At 43.9% G+C, this 20,143-nt stretch overlaps 1 protein-coding gene across 2 annotated transcripts in view; it reads left to right on the top strand.

Annotated features, from left to right (window-relative positions):
• CFAP410 (cilia and flagella associated protein 410) overlaps nucleotides 1–20,143 on the top strand; it is a 182,841-nt gene that overhangs the window by 50,968 nt on the left and 111,730 nt on the right. For both annotated transcript variants that reach the window (XM_077275684.1, XM_077275683.1), the window contains one exon: nucleotides 19,682–19,728. In XM_077275684.1, coding sequence (XP_077131799.1) covers nucleotides 19,718–19,728 — 11 coding nt within the window. In that variant the 5' untranslated portion in view covers nucleotides 19,682–19,717. The remainder of the gene's footprint in view (nucleotides 1–19,681; nucleotides 19,729–20,143) is intronic.

The raw sequence follows: 20,143 nt of genomic DNA, 5'->3' as shown, positions 1-20,143 counted from the left end.
CAGCTCAGTCAGTATCATACAGGATAGGATTAGATACACGGCTCAGCACACAGTATCCCACAGGAGAGGATTAGATACACATCTCAGCACAGTATCACACAGGGTAGGATTAGATACATGGCTCAGCAGACAGTATCACACAGGATAGGATTAGATACACGGCTCAGCAGACTGTATCACACAGGAGAAGAGTAGATACACAGCTCAGCAAAGTATCACACAGGAGAGGATTAGATACACAGCTCAGCAAACTATCACACAGGATAGGATTAGATACACAGCTCAGCAAAGTATCACACAGGAGAGGATTAGATACACAGCTCAGTTAGTATCACACAGGATAGGATTAGATGCATGGCTAAGCAGACAGTATCACACAGGAGAGGATTAGATACACAGCACAGTAACACACATGGGAGGAGATAACTGCTCAGAGTCAGCATCACAAAGGATAGGATTAGATTACCTCTCCCCCTCCCCACTGATACTTACTTCACGGCTCCCTGCTGAGTCCTTTCTCCCTCCAGTCCTTGGTCTCCTCCTCCTCCTCCTCCTATAACCGCAGGGCTCCTGCGATTATCCTGGGAAGCTGGAGCTCACAGATGCACTGTGAGCTCCAGGAAGATGGCGCCGATCTCCTGCCTCTGCTGTGATGTGGATGGCTCAGGGGGCGTGGCCACATCACAGCAGGGAGCAGCTTATAATGCTAGGTATGGGGTCGGGCGCCGACCGCAGAACTCTATGCCCAGGGCTGCCGTATTTGTAGAGTGTAAGTGTCGTGCAACTACACTTACACTCCTGCAAAGCAAAATGGCGGCGCCCAGTGGCTGAAAAAAAAATTAATAATAAAAAAAATGTTAAAGGTAAAAAATGTAAATTTGTAATAAGTTTGTTTATATAAACAAACACAATCATTTTTAATACAAAAAATAAAATGCGGCACCTTTCCTTTAACTTTTTAAATATTCAGGTTTAACCCTTTTCCAACATTGGGCGTAATAGTACGTGGAAGTCGGACTCCCCCTGTTAGGTGCGGGCTCCGGCCCCGAGCCCACACCTTTCCGGGCATATGACAGCTGATATATACAACCAGCATCGGACTGGAGCACCTTGGGCCCACCAGAGAAAATTATTCTTGGGGCCCACTATGTAGCTACATAGCAATAAATACAAGACCACCAATTGTGTGGTAAAACATGCTACTATCAGGGTATAATACCCACTCCTCTGTGGGTCATTTGCATTTAAGCTGTTCCATCCTGCATGTCCACATGGATAGTCCTTCTCTGAACCCTGCTTATACAGGTACTATACCGATGATCAGGTTTTAAATACATCAGATAGGGATTCTATACATAAGTTAGGACTGCTCTATAAGGGTATACCTTGACGATTTGGTGGAGCAGCTTAGTATAGATTTTTTTGCAAAAAAACGTATCAACTAAATACCCTGTTTTCTTTACATCTTTTGACTAGCACTTGCTGATTACTGTGATTTTTTTTTTTTTTTTTTTTTACAACAGAGTATTTTTGACCTCACTGTGCTCTTTTGTGTCTTCAAGTTTTCTGGTGGTGTGAACAGGTTCCTACAGACTTGTTCAATGTGCAAGTGGCCCATGTGTTTCTGGTTCTATAATATAAGGTAGTACAGATCTTAATTATGTAGCAGGGGTTGGGGTAGAATCATTGAGGGGTAGCCCCCCTCATAAAATATAATGCAGCCCCCTCTCATAGAATATAATGCAGCACGCCACAAAGTATAAAGCAGTCCCATCAGGTATAACGCAGTCCCTACCATAGACTATAATGTAGCACTCTCATAGGGTATAATGCAGCCCCCCTCATCTAGTATAATGCAGCCCACCACAGAATATAATGCAGCGCCCCATAGAGTATACCGTAGCCACCTCATATAGGTCATAATGCTGCCCCCCTCATATAGTATGATGTAGCCCCCCAGAATATAATGTAGTCCCCTGAGAGAATAATGCAGCCCCCCCATAGAGTATACTGTAGCCCCCTCATATAGTATGATGTAGCCCCAGAATATAATGCAGTCCCCCCACAGAATATAATGTAGCCCCCTCATAAAGTATAATGCAGCCCCTCTGCACCCCCATCATTGTCCTCATCACCACCTCCATCATTGCCTTCTTCCCCACCACCCCTATCATTCTCCCCCATCACTGCCCATTCCACCACCTCCATCATTGCCTCCTCCCCCACCGCCATTATTGTCCATTTCATCACCTCCATCATTGCCTCCCCCACCACCATTGCCTAATCACCTCCATCATTGCCTCCCTCACCATCATTGCCCATCACCTCCATCATTGCTTCCCCCACCATCATTGCCCATTACCTCCATCATTGCCACCCCCACCATCATTGCCTATCACCTACATCGCCTCCCCCACTACCATTGCCTCCCCTACCATCATTGCCCATTACCTCAATCATTGCCGCCCCCACCATCATTGCCCATCACCTCCATCATTGCCTCCCCACCATCATTGCACATCACTTCCATCACTGCCTCCCCTCACCATCATTGCCCATCACTTCCATCATTGACTCCCCTCACAATCATTGCCCATCACCTCCATCATTGTCTCCCCCCACCGCCATCATTGCCCATCACCTGCATCATTGCCTCTCCTCACCAATATCATTGTCCTTCCCCACCAACACGCACACACACACACCATCACTCTCTCACACTCACACACAAAGCACCGCAGACCGCACCACATACACACAGCACAGCTCACCTCCCCGCAGCAGCAGCACATCCCGACAGTCTCTTCCTCGCCGACAGCTTTCTGTCTGAGACAGCGCGCTGGAAGATGACGTCATCCAGCTGGGCTGTCTCAGACAGGAAGCAGGACGCCGGGATGTGCTGCGCTGTTTGTCTGTGAGTCTGTGTGCCTTCGTGTGTATGTGGTGCGGTGATTTGTGTGTGTGGTGGTGGGGCTTTACATGCGGGCAGTGTTAGCTGCAGCCTGCGGCTAATGCTGCCCGCTATTAACCCCTTCATGACCTTGGGATTTTCCGTTTTTCCGTGTTCGTTTTTCGCTCCCCTCCTTCTCAGAGCCATAACTTTTTTATTTTTCCGTCAATATGGCCATGTAAGGGCTTATTTTTTGCGGGACGAGTTGTTCTTTTGAACGACATCATAGGTTTTAGCATGTCATGTACTAGAAAACAGGAAAAAAATTCCAAGTGCGGTGAAATTGCAAAAAAAGTGCAGTCCCACACTTGTTTTTTCTTTGGCTTTTTTGCTAGGTTCACTAAATGCTAAAACTGACCTGCCACTATGGTTCTCCAGGTCATTACAAGTTCATAGACACCTAACGTGACTAGGTTATTTTTTTATCTAAGTGGTGAAAAAAAATTCCAAACTTTGCTAAAAAAAAAAAAAAAAAATTGCGCCATTTTCCCATACCCGTAGCGTCTCCATTTTTCATGATCTGGGGTCGGGTGAAGGCTTATTTTTTGCGTGCCGAGCTGGCATTTTTAATGATACCATTTCGGTGCAGATGCGTTCTTTTGATCGCCCGTCATTGCATTTTAATGCAATGTCGCGGCGACCAAAAAAACGTAATTCTGGCGTTTCAAATTTTTTTCTCGCTACGCTGTTTAGCGATCAGGCTAATGCTTTTTTTATTGATAGATCGGGCGATTCTGAATGCGGCAATACCAAATACGTGTTTGTTTTTTTTTAAATTATTGATTTATTTTGAATGGGGCGAAAGGGGGGTGATTTAAACTTTTATATTTTTTTTAATTTTTTTCACTTTTTTTTACTTTTTTTTTTTTTTTTACTTTTGCCATGCTTCAATAGCCTCCATAGGAGGCTAGAAGCTGGCACAACGCGATCGGCTTAGCTACATAGCAGCGATCATCAGATCGCTGCTATGTAGCTGAAATGCAGGTGTGCTATGAGCGCCGACCACAGGGTGGCGCTCACAGCTACCGGGGATCAGTAACCATAGAGGTCTCAAGGACCTCTATGGTTACTATACAGAAGCATCGCTGACCCCTGATCACGTGACGGGGGTCGGCGATGCGCTCATTTCCGGACGCCCGGCCGGAAGCGCCGGTTAAATGCCTCTGTCAGCGTTTGACAGCGGCATTTAACTCATAGCAAAGATAAAAACATATATATAAAAAATACATGGGGAAAAACAACAACAAAGTGCAGGAGCAACCGGCAGGTATAGCTGGAAATAATGGCTAAAATGGACATATATTTACCTCCCACAGTATCATTTAACAATTATAGCATATATTAGACAATCCTGTATATCGATTATAATACCACCGACATAGTAGCTGATAGCGATCACGCACCATATATAATTAAATATCACCATATAATAACATAAATTCAATATATAACCACAAGTGTGCAAAATCGCAGAATGTAAGAGGTAAATAAACAAGAGGTGCACAATCGTCGTCAGTCACAATGCCGGGGAGTATGATCATATGCCCACTGTATGTAAAAGGAGGAACATAATTACCTGATGTACGCCACCAGCCAGGGACCCACCACACCCGATGCGCATTTCGCTAAGGAAAGCTTTGTCCAGGGGTATTTTATATATATGTTTTCATCTTTGCTATAAATAAAGTCTATATAAATATAATTGGTGTTGCCTAGCGTTATCTCTTGGAGTTTCTAGTTAAATTTGCTTGGCTTGGTATATAATTCTGTGACTAATTATAGGTGTCAAAGCGGCATTTAACTAGTTAATAGGCGCGGGCGGATCGCGATTCTGCCCGCGCCTATTGCGGGAACATGTCAGCTGTTCAAAACAGCTGACATGTCCTGGCTTTGATGTGGGCTCACCACCGGAGCCCTGCATCAAAGCAGGGGTTCTGACCTCGGACGTACTATCCCATCCGAGGTCAGAAAAGGGTTAAAGAGAAATGGTATTCACGCCTCTCCACATCCATAGGGGCATGAGGAAGTGTGAATATTCATTTTGCTTTGGCAGCGGGGACTGTATCCTGTCTGCAGCTGCTGCTAGGCTGGCACAGGGTGGGCCCCCTTAACTCAGGGCCCCATAGCCACTGGCTGGGGGCCCCTGGAACAGTGGGGGCCCTTGAAGCATTGGGGGCCCTAGGCAGCTGCTGGCCAGTATGCCAGCAGGTGTCAGTGTCTGGGCCCACTGGAGAATCCTCCCATTCTCCAGTGGGCCAGTCCGAGCCTGTATACAACTGACATGTGCCTGCAACAGCCGCGTGTGGAATCGCGATCTTGTTAACTAGTTTAATCCAGCTGCTAATTTCTGACAGCGATGTTTAACTCGCCCATACCGGAAGCACGTTGCTAATCCCGCCCATCGGTGACCCCATCACATGATCATGGGTTAGCCTGACAACCAGTGGTCTGAAGCAGACTTCTATGGGTGTCATTGTCAGATTGCTATGAGCGCCACCCTGTCATTGGCGCTCATAGCAAGTGAGCAATTCTGCTACACACAGGCAATCTGATCATCGCCTGTATGTAGCAGAGGCGATCGAAGTACTGCAGCTTCTTGTCTCCCATGGAGAGTATTGAAGCATGCAGAACGTTAAAAAAAATGTTTTTTAAAAATATAGAACTTCAAATCACACCCCCCCACATAAAAAAATTAAAAATACACATATTTGGCATCGCTGCGTTCAGTGTCGTTCGATCAATATTAAAAAATAATTAACCCGTTGGCTAAACGGTGTAACAAGAAAAAAGTTTAAAATATCAGAATTAGTTTTTTTTGGCCACCGCTACAGTGCAAGAAAATGCAATAATGGGCGATCAAAAGATCTACGTCAAAATGGCGACGTCATTCGCATAGTACCACGTGCTGAGACATAGTGACTCCTTCCAGAATCCAGATTCCATTGAATTTCATCCTGAAACAACTGGATTTACCGATCAGGATATAACATCCCTCCAGCTTGCCTACAGAACCAGCAGCTATTTGTTCTGATGAAGGTCCAGATTTTTTCTTACCAATTTTGAGTGTCAAGTTTCTTCATCCACTACACCAAAATGGTATAAATAAAAAAGTCAGCTCGGCGCGCAAAAAATAAGCCCTCACCCAGCCCCAGGTCATGAAAAATGGAGACATTACAGGTCTCGGAAAATGTCGCCTTTTTTTTTTTTTTTTTTTTTAAATAACCAAATTTTGGATTTTTTTTCACCACTTAAATAAAAAGAACCTAGACACATTTGACGTCTATGAACTAGTAATGACATGGAGAATCCTAAAAAAAGAAACCCAAAAAACAACTGTGGAATTTCACTTTTTTGTATTTCACCGCAATTGGAATTTTTTTTTTTCCATTTTCCAGTACACAATATGTTAAAACCAATGGTGTCATTCAAAAGCACAACTTGTCCTGCAAGAAACAAGCCCTCACATGACCATTTTGGCAAAAAAAAAGCTGTGGCTCTGGGAAGTAGGGGAGCAAAAAATAAAAACTCAAAAACTGAAATACCTGTGGTCATTAAGGGGTTAAGGCCGACGGCAATCCTCAAAAATACACTGTGTGCACAATTATTCAGTAATTTGTCTGACACCAGTCCCTGGGATTCACCTACTGTGATCTTTGCTGGTTGCTAGAACAAGTGTCACTAGAAAGTCCGCTTTGGTTAATGTTACCATATACTCAGGTAGCCATCTATGCTGCTGCAGGGAGAAAATTTTAAAGGGGTTAACGAGTGAAAGCAAGTTAACTCCTGTCTGATAGATAGGTGATGACCTATTAATCGTGGGGGTCCCAAGTCTGGGACCCACACCAGTCGGCAGAATGAGTAATTCTGACGGGCCAGTTTTAGTACTGTTATAAAATGGAAAGGCCCAACCTCCATTCCAAAAATTCTTTGCAGCGCTTGGTAGCCCTTGTGATCCAAAGCTGAAGATTTTTTTTCTCCTTCGCCCATAAGGGCACCTCGGAGAGAGGGGATCCGACCATCAGGGACAGGAAACATACAGATAAAAAGGGCGGTACCTCTCTCCCACATCAGTCGGTTTCCTGTCCCTGATGGGGAACCTACAGTTGGCATACAAGGAACATACCTGAGGATCGTCGTGGGATGCCAGACCCGATCCAGGCAGCGGGGGTTCCCTGCCTCGGCTGGTGTGGTATCCTGAGGCGCCACTGCTGAGGTCAGTGGACCTTTAGGGTGTGCAGGGAGAGGCAGCAGAGAAGCAGATTACAGCATGCTGCCTCTCCCTAAATCCTCTCCAGCCCGGGTACAAGCAGCCCCTAGGGCTGAGACCAGGGGATGCCAGGCCCGGCTAGACAAATCCAGGGGTCCCTTGCCACGGCCGATTCGGTATCCGGAGGGGCCACCGTTGAGGTCAGTGGGTCTTTAGGGTGTGCAGGGAGAGGCAGCAGAGAAGAGGATCGCTGCATGCTGCCTCTCCCGGAATCTTCTTCAGACCGGGTACAAGCAGCCGACGAGGTACTGGGACTGGCGGACACGTGCCGGCACTTCCGGGAGTAGGTGCGCACGCGCATCGTGGGCGCTCCCCTATGACGCAAATGGCGGTGGTGCATGACTGGGTAATCCGGTCAGGGTGCGCGCTTGGCTCACCCCTAGGACACGGCGGCGCCGCAGTGCATGAATAAGGGCTCTGGCAGGCTTCCCCATAGCCATGAGCTATCAGCATTTGGAAATGCAGACTGCAGGGCCGATCACAACAGCAGTGGCTGTCACAGCATAAAGAAAAATGAGCCGCTCAAGGGGACCCTTCCCATTACCAGAAGCATGGTAACAATGGGAGTAGGCATTCGGGCAGATCATTCCAGCGCAGCAAGGACTCCAGTGTGACGTTGAGCGCAAGTGAGAATCCATCTGAGTGGTTCCTCCTCCTAACCCGGTATCCCTTCTTCCGTCAGAATGGTAAGTGATCAACTTGAATGTCCACCTTATAATTAGGGCCCCATGTTCTTTTCGTGCGTTCTGCACGGAAGTGTTACCCACTACGTTGGGAAAAAAGATTCTGCAACTCCTGCAGAGTGCAGACAATCTGTGAAGAGACCGCGAGATTTGCCTCAGTTCATAGGTCATGGATTCCTTGACCAGCTTAGGCTAGCTTTTGAATCTAGAGAAATCCAAAACTGTGACCAGCCAAGTATTGGAATACCTGGGTATCGTTCTAGATTCAAACATACAGGAGTGTCGCCGCCTGTCGGAAAAAGTTCAGAAAATTGTAGGCCTGGTATCTCAAACAAGGGACCTTCCCTCTATGGCTTTGCTGGAAGCGGTGTCCCTCCTAGGCTCCAGGATATCCTGTATCCTGTATTGTGGTTGTTCAATGGGCTCAGGTACACACCAGAGAGTTGCAGTGGGAAATTTTTGTCAGCCGAAAGCTCTCTAAAAGGGAATTTAGAAGGGCAATTAACTGTGTCATCAAAAACTGCACTCTTGCCAGAATAGTGGATGAGGATAGGCAGCTTAACCCGACACTCTCCATGGGTTACTCTAAACTCTCAGGTCCTGACCACACACGCAAGACCCAGGGGTTGGGGGGCTCACCTGAATGACCAGATAGGTCAAAGGGTCTGGACAGAGGACGTAAGATCAGTATCCTCAAACATGAAGAAACTATTGGCAGTGAAGCTTGCCGTCCTAGTTTTCTTGCATACTCTTCAGGGTCACCATGTAAGAGTATTCTCAGACGTCCGAGTTGTGGTAGCTTACTTAAATCACCTGGGACCAAGCTGAGACAGGGCGAGAGGAACTGAATCAGGCGGTGTTCGATCAGATTGCAGAAGGTGGGGTCGTTCTCCCATAGATGTATTCGCCAACAGTCAGAACAAGAAGGTAGATTCTTTTTGCTCAACAGACCCCAACGGGAAGCACATTGCATTGGATGCCTTCATGATTCCAGGGGACCACCTTCTAGTGTATGCTTTTCCTCTGATTGCCCTGATTCCGGCGGTTCTGAAGGAAATTCGGGAAGACAGGGCAAAAAGTGATCTTAATAGCCCCTTCTGAGCCTGGAATTTGTGAGGGCTCTCCTGAGTAATATGAGGCTTTCACCAAATGTAATCTCTACAATGCTACAAAGTAGAAAACCTGTAACCACCAAACTGTATAGGAAAATCTGGAGGAAGTTCCTTTCAGGTTCCAAAATTAGAATGGGGGGTTCCACTAACAGCCATCTTGGACTTTCTGCAGAGGGGTTGGAACAGGGGCTAGCTACAAGTACTTTAAAAGTTCAAGTTGCAGCTTTTGGTGCCCCGTACAATCACGACAGGGCTAGCAATCGGTGGATATCCAGGTTCATCAAAACATCGGCCAGATCTAGACCCATCCCTTTCTCAGAGTACTGCTCCTGAGGATTTAAACTTGGTCCTTACAAAGCCCTAACCAAACCAACCTTTTCGAACCCCTGACAGAGGCTTCGTTGAGAATCCTGTCTTTTAAAACATCACTTCTAGTAGCTCTCGTATGGGTAGAGTTAGTGATATTCAGGCATGGTCGTCCAGCCCTCCTTTCACTCAAATCTCAGCGGAGGGAGTTATTCTTAAGACTGACCTGACCTACCTACCGAAAGTGGTGTCGCGTTCCCATAGATCTCAAGAGAATTCCCTCCCTTCTTCCTGTCCCAATCCCAAAAATAGGGAAGGAAAAGTATTACATACACTAGATGTCAGAAGGTGCCTAATCCAATACCTAGCTGCCATACGAGAGTGTAGGAAGGATAGGTCTCTCTTTTTGTGCTTTTAGGGTCCTTGAAGGGAGCGAAAAGCTTCTAGGGGCACGCTGGCAAGATGGATGAGGACACCATCAACCGGTCATACTCCTCGCGTGGAGCGGCCATCCCGGAGAAAATAAAGGCCCACTCAACAAGAGTGATGGCGGCTTCCTGGGCAGAAAGTCGGCTTCTCGATAGAATAGATATGTAGAGCCGCTACTTGGTCTTCCCATCTACATTCTTTAACCATTATTGGCTGCAACCAGCCTCCTCTTCAGATCTTAACTTTATGAGAAGGGTCCTGGAAGCTGTGGGCTTCCTTCCCCATGTACAAATCTCTGCAATTCTCTCCGTAGTGCCGTCATGGGCGAAGGAGAAAAATGTAGTTACTTACCGATAACGGTATTTCTCTGAGCCCATGACAGCACCCGTAGTTTATATTATGTTTGAGGTTGCCACTCGGTGTCTCCATTAAGCTTCATAGTAATGCTAAATATTTTTTGCTGTTAGGTATGTTATTAATCTGAAGTTCCTCTTGTGCTCTGTAAACAACTGATATGAGAGAGAGGTACCACCCTTTTTTTCTGTAGGTTTCCTGTCCCTGATGGGTGGATCCCCTCTCTCCGTGGTGCCGTCATGGGCTCACAGAAATACCGTTATCGGTAAGTAATTAATTTTTTTTTTTTTTTTTACCTGATGTCTTAGGATATATATTTTCTTTGGTGTTTTTTGAAGTGCTACTTTAGTGAATTAAAAATAATGTTTTTAATTTTTATCTTCATTAATTTTTTATAGCTTGCTAAAGTTTAGAAAAAAATAAATGTAAAGTCATACAAGCCCAGGCTATCATATCTCTTGCTAGAATTAAGACAAAGCGATCGGAGAGGCAACCGTTTGTTGAGAATTGTAGAAGCTTTAACCCCTTAATGACAGAGCCAATTTGGTGCTTAATGACCATGCCAATTTTTACAATTCTGACCACTGTCACTTTATGTGGTTATAACTCTGGAACGCTTCAACGTATTCAGGTGATTCTGAGACTGATTTTCATGACATATTGTACTTCATGTTAGTGGTAAACTTTCTTCGATATGATTTGTTTATTTATGAAAAAAACGGAAATGTAGCAATTTTCAAACTTTGAATTTTTATGCCCTTAAATCAGAGAGTGTTGTTACACAAAATACTTAATAAATAACATTTCCCACATGTCTACTTTACATCAGCATAATTTTGGAACCAACATTTTTTTTGTTTTGTTAGGAAGTTATAAGGGTTAAAAGTTAAACAGCGATTTCTCATTTTTCCAGCAAAATTTTTAAAACCATTTTTTTAGGGACCACCTCACATTTGAAGTGAGTTTGGGGGGTTAATGTAACAGAAAATATTCCAAAGTGACACTATTCTAAAAACTGCACCCCTCAAGGTGCGCAAAACCACATTCAAGAAGTTTATTAACCCTTCGGATGCCTCACGAGAACTAAATGTGGAAGGAAAAAATTAACATTTTACTTTTTTCACAAAAGATTAACTTTGGAACCATTTTTTTTTTATTTTCACAAGGGTATCAGGAGAAAGTGGACCACAAAATTTGTTGTGCAATTTCTCCCGAGTACGCTGATACCCCATGTGTGGGGAAAAGCCACTGTTTGGGTGCATGGCAGGACTCAGAAGGACGGGAGCACCGTTTGACTTTTTGAACTCAAAATTGGCTGGAATCAATGGTGGCGCCATGTCGCATTTGGAGACCCCCTGATGTACCAAAACAGTGGAACCCCCCAATTCTAACTCCAACCCTAACCCCAACACACCCCTAACCCTAATCCCAACCATAACCCTAACCACAAACCTAACCCCAGCACACCCCGAACCCTAATCCCAACCATAACCCTAACCACAAACCTAATCCTAACACACCCCTAACCCTAATCCCAACCCTAACTGTAATCCCAACCCTAGACCTAGCCCTAACCCTCACTTTAGCCCAACTCACTTAAGCCCAACTCTAACCCTAATAGAAAAATGGAAATAAATATATTTTTTATTTTATTATTTTTCCCTAACTTACGGGGTGATAAAGGGGTTTTTTATTTACTATTTTTTTTTTATTTTGATCACTGTGATTGACCCTATCACAGTGATCAAAATGAACCAATAGGAAAAATGTCCTATAGTTGCCGGGTGCCGGCCGGCAGATCTCGGCGGGCGCACTGCGTATGCGCCTGCCATTTTCTCCCGGAAGAAGACGCCGGCGGCCCGGGTGTATGCAGGGACACCAGATAACATAGTAACATAGTTATTAAGGTTGAAGGAAGACTTTAAGTCCATCTTGTTCAACCCATAGCCTAATTTAACATGTACCGGGGGACCCTATTTCTCTCCTCTCATGTGCAATCACATCAGAGGAGAGAGAAATGAAATGGAAAATCTGACTTTTTTTTTAAGTCACCGTTGTACCGTTACTAACAGCGATCGCAACACCGGGGTCGGTAAAAACCGGCCCGAATCATGTTCTGTGGGGTCTCAGCTATCCCCAGTAGCCGAGACCCCGGAGAAATTCCGACTCTGGGGGGCGCTATACACTTAAACCTCAGGGCCCTTAAAAAGCGGCGCTGTGGTTTAAGTACCCTTAACTGCCGCCATTAAAAGGCATATCGGTGGTCGTCAAGGGGTTAATTTGATATGTCACTCGACTGTGGTGATATTTTGTTTTTGAGGCATCAAATTCTACATTTTGATGTGCGATTTCGGAAAAAACGTACACATTTTTTTTTTTTTTAAATAAATGTTTTACTCATATACTTTGTCAAATTCGTTCAGTTTGAAGTTGGGATCTCTGTAGGAGCATATTTTGTGACGTGCTTATCTAAATGCATTCTCATCCTAATCATATATATTTAATGCTAAATTAAAAGAATCAATATTTTTAACACCTTTTTAAATACAGTGGCGCAAAAAAGTATTTAGTCAGTCAGCAATAGTGCAAGTTCCACCACTTAAAAAGATGAGAGGAGTCTGTAATTTACATCATAGGTAGACCTCAACTATGGGAGACAAACTGAGAAAAAAAAATCCAGAAAATCACATTGTCTGTTTTTTTATCATTTTATTTGCATATTATGGTGGAAAATAAGTATTTGGTCAGAAACAAACAATCAAGATTTCTGGCTCTCACAGACCTGTAACTTCTTCTTTAAGAGTCTCCTCTTTCCTCCACTCATTACCTGTAGTAATGGCACCTGTTTAAACTTGTTATCAGTATAAAAAGACACCTGTGCACACCCTCAAACAGTCTGACTCCAAACTCCACTATGGTGAAGACCAAAGAGCTGTCAAAGGACACCAGAAACAAAATTGTAGCCCTGCACCAGGCTGGGAAGACTGAATCTGCAATAGCCAACCAGCTTGGAGTGAAGAAATCAACAGTGGGAGCAATAATTAGAAAATTGAAGACATTCAAGACCACTGATAATCTCCCTCGATCTGGGGCTCCACGCAAAATCCCACCCCGTGGGGTCAGAATGATCACAAGAACGGTGAGCAAAAATCCCAGAACCACGCGGGGGGACCTAGTGAATGAACTGCTGAGAGCTGGGACCAATGTAACAAGGCCTACCATAAGTAACACACTACGCCACCATGGACTCAGATCCTGCAGTGCCAGACGTGTCCCACTGCTTAAGCCAGTACATGTCCGGGCCCGTCTGAAGTTTGCTAGAGAGCATTTGGATGATCCAGAGGAGTTTTGGGAGAATGTCCTATGGTCTGATGAAACCAAACTGGAACTGTTTGGTAGAAACACAACTTGTCGTGTTTGGAGGAAAAAGAATACTCAGTTGCATCCATCCAACACCATACCTACTGTAAAGCATGGTGGTGGAAACATCATGCTTTGGGGCTGTTTCTCTGCAAAGGGGCCAGGACGACTGATCCGGGTACATGAAAGAATGAATGGGGCCATGTATCGTGAGATTTTGAGTGCAAACCTCCTTCCATCAGCAAGGGCATTGAAGATGAAACGTGGCTGGGTCTTTCAACATGACAATGATCCAAAGCACACCGCCAGGGCAACGAAGGAGTGGCTTCGTAAGAAGCATTTCAAGGTCCTGGAGTGGCCTAGCCAGTCTCCAGATCTCAACCCTATAGAAAACCTTTGGAGGGAGTTGAAAGTCCGTGTTGCCAAGCGAAAAGCCAAAAACATCACTGCTCTAGAGGAGATCTGCATGGAGGAATGGGCCAACATACCAACAACAGTGTGTGGCAACCTTGTGAAGACTTACAGAAAACGTTTGACCTCTGTCATTGCCAACAAAGGATATATTACAAAGTATTGAGATGAAATTTTGTTTCTGACCAAATACTTATTTGCCACCATAATATGCAAATAAAATGATAAAAAAACAGACAATGTGATTTTCTGGATTTTTTTTTCTCAGTTTCTCTCCCATAGTTGAGGTCTACCTATGATGAAAATTACAGACGCCTCTCATCTTTTTAAGTGGTGGAACTTGCACTATTGCTGACTGACTAAATACTTTTTTGCCCCAGTGTATACATGTAACAATTTTTTTTTATAATGTCACTAGACATATCCTTTTTCAAGTTTTTAAGAAATACAGTAGTTAAATCATCAATCTATAAAATAAAACAATATGAACTAGTCTTAAACAATTAATATTAAGTCTTTACACTGAACTTTTATAATGAATTTGTCACTTGTACTGGGTGAAATGTAATTCTGTCTGCAATATCTTGCTAACAATGGCCGTTTCTTTTTGGGTCAGAGTATGTACGGCTGTTATGGGGTTTGGGTCCGCCTGAGTATTTGATTTTTGTTTACTTTTGATATGTCTGGTTTTCTTGGATATACGAAGAATGGGCATGGACCAGAAGGTCCAGAAAAGTCACTTTTATGTCTTCATTATCATAATCTTTGGAGAGTACTGTAACAAAACACTCCGGGATCGCCTTTGCTGGGGTCAAAGGTCACGTGGTTTGTGCATTAAACTCTGAGGCGACAGCAGGTTTCCAAGTAGACTGACCTCAGGTCAGGTTTATTAAAGTGAAAGCAAATACAGAAAACAAAACATAAAAATAAATCCTTGCCTTTCCGGCGCTAACTATACAAATACGTTCCTATCTAACAACTGGGGGGCTTCTCCCACCCAGCTAACATAACACAGGTCACGAGCACAGCTCTCACTCACGGTTGTCTCACACAGACAGGCATTCTGTGTGCCCTAGGCTGACACCTGAAACCTCCAGCTGGTCAGCCTTTATTCCTGCACTTATTAACCCCTCGGTATCCTGAAGATACTGAGCGGCTTAATTCACATAGGACAAATACCTGGGCGAGATATACCTGCCCCCGACTACCAGACCGACATGACTCTTACAGTACATTAGCCAGCCACCAGTGCCGATCATATTCACAGGGCACATAACCAGTTATATCATCAATTGCCAATCCTCTGCCATCTTCAATCACTTCATGGACTTCACGTCATTGCTGAATGAAAAAATCCTTCTTTTTTTTCTTCCTGTTTCACTACATGTAATGAAGGCTTGGTAGCCCCTTTAATGGGAAACCAATTTTCTAACACTCTCCTCTTGTTAGTCCTGGTTTGTACGGTATATGGATTGCATGTTAGAGACATTTTTCTCACTCCAGTTGAAAAGTTGCATGGGTGTTAAGATTTCGTCTGAATATGGCCTCTGGAGGCTAGCTTGAGCTGCAAGGCGTTTCACAGGGCCTCCCAAATCATCACGTACTCTTTTGCCATGAACTGTGGCAAAATGTGCTAGTCAACTTCCACTCCAAAATCTTTTTTGTGATGACATTTATAAAGTTTTTCCTATTTTTATAATGTGCTGAAGAGCTATCCGAGAAGTAGTAGACCTTGCTCAAACTTGGCAGGATGTCCTTTTTTATCACTGAAATCAATTTTTTTTTTAACAGCTATTAGATCATGAAGTAAGCACTCAGATATCATAACTACACTTTTCCATTGTATTTCTGAGTGCAATCAGAGCCGGCTTATTGCTATTCAGCTAATCAGACAACAGACCGGATGCTGTGCTCATTGCATAGGGCGCTCGGGGAGACATTGCACATGAGAGACATTGCAGGGACCAGCCAATGAAACGAGCGTCCCTGATGGCGCTTTGTTTCAGAGCGGCAAGGAAAGTAAGTGGAGTGTCGAGATGTCCCAGCCCCCTCCCCTTTGATGACTTTTCGTTTCAGGGTGGAATGGGGAGTGACAGCTGTTTTAGCCAGCAGATGACTATTTGTTTGAGTGTTCCATCATGCACTGAGGATTTTCAAACGAATCGTCATAGGAATTGGGTAATGTAAACATAACCCTAAGTTGCAGTACAGGGTGAATGGTAGGGAATCTTACCACGACTTGAATTACAAAAGTTATTAGATTTGAAGATTTATAAATTGAAATTTACTTTTGGGTCCCTTTAAGGACTATGACAAACATTTCCTAGAAAGTCTTCTGCACTTTTAGAAACAGTTTCAAAGTGCATCTGTCACCAAATATCCACTGTTTATAAGTTTTACTATCTATCATGGCCTCTTCAAAATGATGTAATATTTTTCCTAGGAGAGCCATTACTGGAGGACATGTTTTGCAGATATTTAGGTCACTGTTTGAGACAGACATATTTTGTAATCCCTCCCAAGTTTGGACTCGCCAGTCTGAGTGTCTTGCAGCTTACCTCCTTCAATCCTAAACTTAGTGTTCTGGTGTGCTGTACATGCGTATACTAAGTGTGTACCACGACCACCAGACAGGACACCATTCTTAGGTCATAGGGCAGAAGTTTAATTAACAAAAAAAAAATTCATAGGTGTCTTTCAAATTTGTAAGAACCAGCCTCTTATGGACATGAGTTTTCGCGCCGTTCACTTTCATCAATCTTTCTTGCCAGACATACTGTACTTATGCTCACGTCATCACTATTCTAAAAACTGAATCTATATAGTTTTTTTTTGGAAATGCTTTTCAAAATTTTGCATTTGAGTCTGCATAGGTAAAATATAACAAAGATATTCTCGTGACATATCGGTTGAAAACCTGTGCAGTTCTGAGTGCAATGGTGTTTCTCTAACTTGGTTCTGGCCTGAGGTATGAGGAGAAACGTAAAGGCATGCAACACAGAAATAATAATAATAATCTTTATTTATATACAGTTTAACAGTTTCAAACAACAGTCATAAGTAACAATTTTAACAATACAATAATTAAAACAAAATAAGACGACCCTGCTCGTGAGAGCTTACAATCTACAATGAGGTGGGGGATATACAAAGTACAGGTGTGTATTTACAATGATGTATTTTTCATGATGGTCCAGCCATCTTCAGGGGGTGGGGGATAGATGGAAGTAGTGAATGGGTAACACACACAAACATAAAATGACTTTGATTAGGGAACGTGATAGGCCGCTCTGAACAAATGTGTTTTGATGGAGCGCCTAAAACTATGCAAATTGTGGATGGTCCTAATATCTTGGGGCAGAGCATTCCAGAGGATTGGTGCAGAACGGGAGAAGTCTTGGAGCTGGGAGTGGGAGGTACGGATTAGTGCAGAGGTTAGTCGATAGTCATTTGCAGAGCGCAGAGGTCGGTTAGGCCGATAAACCGAAATGAGGGAGGAGATGTAAGGAGGTGCTGTACTGTGGAGAGCTTTGTGGGTGGGACAAGTACTTGGAATTGTATCCTGTAATGAATGGGCAGCCAGTGTAATGACTGGCGAAGAGCGGTCGCGTCCGAGTACCTATTAGCTAGGTGGACAACCCTGGCTGCTTCATTAAGAATAGACTGGAGAGGGGAAAATTGAGTGAGGGGGAGGACAATTAATAGAGCATTGAAGTAATCCAGGCGGGAGTGGATCAGGGCGACAGTGAGGGTTTTTGTTGTTTCCATAGTGAGAAAATAGCGGATTCTAGAGATGTTCTTTCGGTGTAAGCGGCAAGAGCGGGCAAGAGATTGTATATGGGAAGTGAAGGAGAGATTGGTGGTAAACTTAACACCCAGACAGTGCACCTGCTGCTGGGGTGTTATTATGGTGCCACCCACGGAAAAGGAGATGTCAGATTTAGGGATGATGGTAAATGGCGGGAGCAGAAGAAGTTCAGTTTTGGAGAGGTTGAGTTTCAGATAGAGAGCAGACATGATGTTGGAGACTGCGGACAGACAGTCACTGGCATTCTGTAGTACAGCGGGGGTAATGTCAGGGGATGATGTGTATAGTTGTGTGTCATCGTCATAAAGATGGTACTGAAAGCCAAATCTGCTGATGGTCTGTCCAATTGGGACAGTGTAGAGAGAGAAGAGAAGGGGGCCAAGGACTAAGCCCTGAGGTACCCCAACAGTGAGAGTGAGGAGACGAAGTGGAGTCAGCGAACTGAACACTAAAGCAGCGGTCAGAAAGATATGAAGAGAACCAGGAGAGAGCAATGTCCTTAATGCCTAGTGACTGGAGCCTAGAGAGTAGGAGAGGGTGGTCAACAGTGTCGAAAGCTGCAGAAAGGTCGAGAAGAATGAGCAGAGAGTAATCACCATTACATTTTGCTGTCAGAAGGTCATTGGTCACTTTATTGAGTGCAGTTTCTGTCGAATGTAGGGGGAGGAAGCCGGACTGTGAAGGGTCTAGGAGGGAGTGAGTGGAGAGTTAACAGGTAAGGCGGGAGTAGACTAGGTGCTCCACGAGTTTAGAGTTGAAGGGGAGGTTGGAAACCGGTCTGTAATTATTTGTGCAGGATGGGTCGAGGGCGTGTTTCTTTAATAGTGGAGTAATGATAGTGTTTGAAGGAGGATGGGAAAATGCCTGAGGAGAGGGAGAGATTAAAGTTTGTAGTTAAGTGAGTTGTGACGACTGGAGAGAGAGAGAGAGAGAGAGAGACTGGAGGAAATGAGAGGGAATGGGGTCAATAGTGCATGTAGTCGGACGAGAAGGAGAGAGGAGCTTGGAGACTTCTTCTTCTGTGATGGGATCGAATGTGGAGAGTGAGCCAGGGGAAATGCAGGGAGGGATGGGAGTCACTGCACTTGGTGGCTGGGAGCGGATTTCCTGATGGATATTATCTATTTTCTCTATGAAGCGGCAGGCCAGGTCATCAGCACAAATGTCTGTGATAGGGGCTTGTGTTTTGGGCCTAAAGAGGGAGTGAAAGGTGTCAAAAAGTTTCTTGGGGTTGTTAGATAGTGAGGAGATCAGGGTGGTGTAGTAGGTCTTTATAATCTTTATTTAAATAGCGCCAACATATTCTGCAGTGCTTCATATACAAGTCATAAGTAACAATTTTAAAGATGAGAAGGCACTGCTGAGATAAACTAATAAAAATACAACTATAATAATACTAATTTTTCGGATTGAGAATACAATATAGGAGAACGTGGTCAAATTCTACACTGCTGAATCATTGTAGTCCAAAGGTATGGTTAAAAATGGTTTTTATTCAACGCGTTTCTGAGTTTCAAAGAACTCCTTCATCAGGAAATACCACATAAGATTCTTTTGTGGTATTTCCTGATGGAGTTCTTTGAAACTCAGAAACGCGTTGAATAAAAACCACTTTTAATAATACCTTTGGACTACAATGATTCAGCAGCCCAGAATTTGACCACGTTCTCCTATATTGTATTCTCAACGGCCGGTCCCTTGTGGATCAGTGGATCTGCGGCAGCGACTCTCTCCAATGATTGTCTTAAGCTACATCTGGTGAGTGCTATTTTCGTGCATTGACTACTTAATCTCAGATAGGCCATAGGCTTAATTAATGTGAAAGGCCAGAGCCCCCCCAAAGTTCCATGGTTTTCTGTGCATTGGACTCCGGGACATGTGAACATAACCCAATGTTCTGCACTCCATCATCACTGAATCGTCTGGTGTTCATATTGTTCAGCTCTGTTTACATGACACTTTATTCTTTGTTAACACTGTCTATAACCATTTTTGTTTCAGATCTCAATATGTCACGAGCTTTCAAACATTGAAGTTATGACATTAAGGTGAGAAGTTTTCTTTTCAATGCACTGACTAAAATAAATGTCTATATGAAAAGATCAGGCCTTGATAAACACCAACATATTCTAAGACCAATGACAGAAGAAGCATGGTAGCCCTTAAAACTTAACTTTTAGGTAACAAAAGTATTCATAATAACTATAACACTTTTTTTTTATATTTTTATTTAGGAACGAAAGAAAAACACAACAAATATAGAGATAAAGCCATAGATTAGACATAGTTTCCAAAACATCTGTAACATGAACAAGAATCCACTTTGTGACCTCGTTTCATCCAGTTTTCATATTAACATGGGAAGGAGAAGGAGAGCAAAGAGAAAAGAGTAGAACTTCAGGCATGAAGAAAAAGACAAAAAGAGAAGAGTAGACAGAGGGGAGAATGAAAGTGTGAAGTAAG

This window comes from Ranitomeya variabilis, chromosome 7 (assembly GCF_051348905.1).
Source record: "Ranitomeya variabilis isolate aRanVar5 chromosome 7, aRanVar5.hap1, whole genome shotgun sequence".
Classification (NCBI taxonomy): domain Eukaryota; kingdom Metazoa; phylum Chordata; class Amphibia; order Anura; family Dendrobatidae; genus Ranitomeya; species Ranitomeya variabilis.
This window is presented reverse-complemented; position numbering and strand designations above follow the sequence as displayed.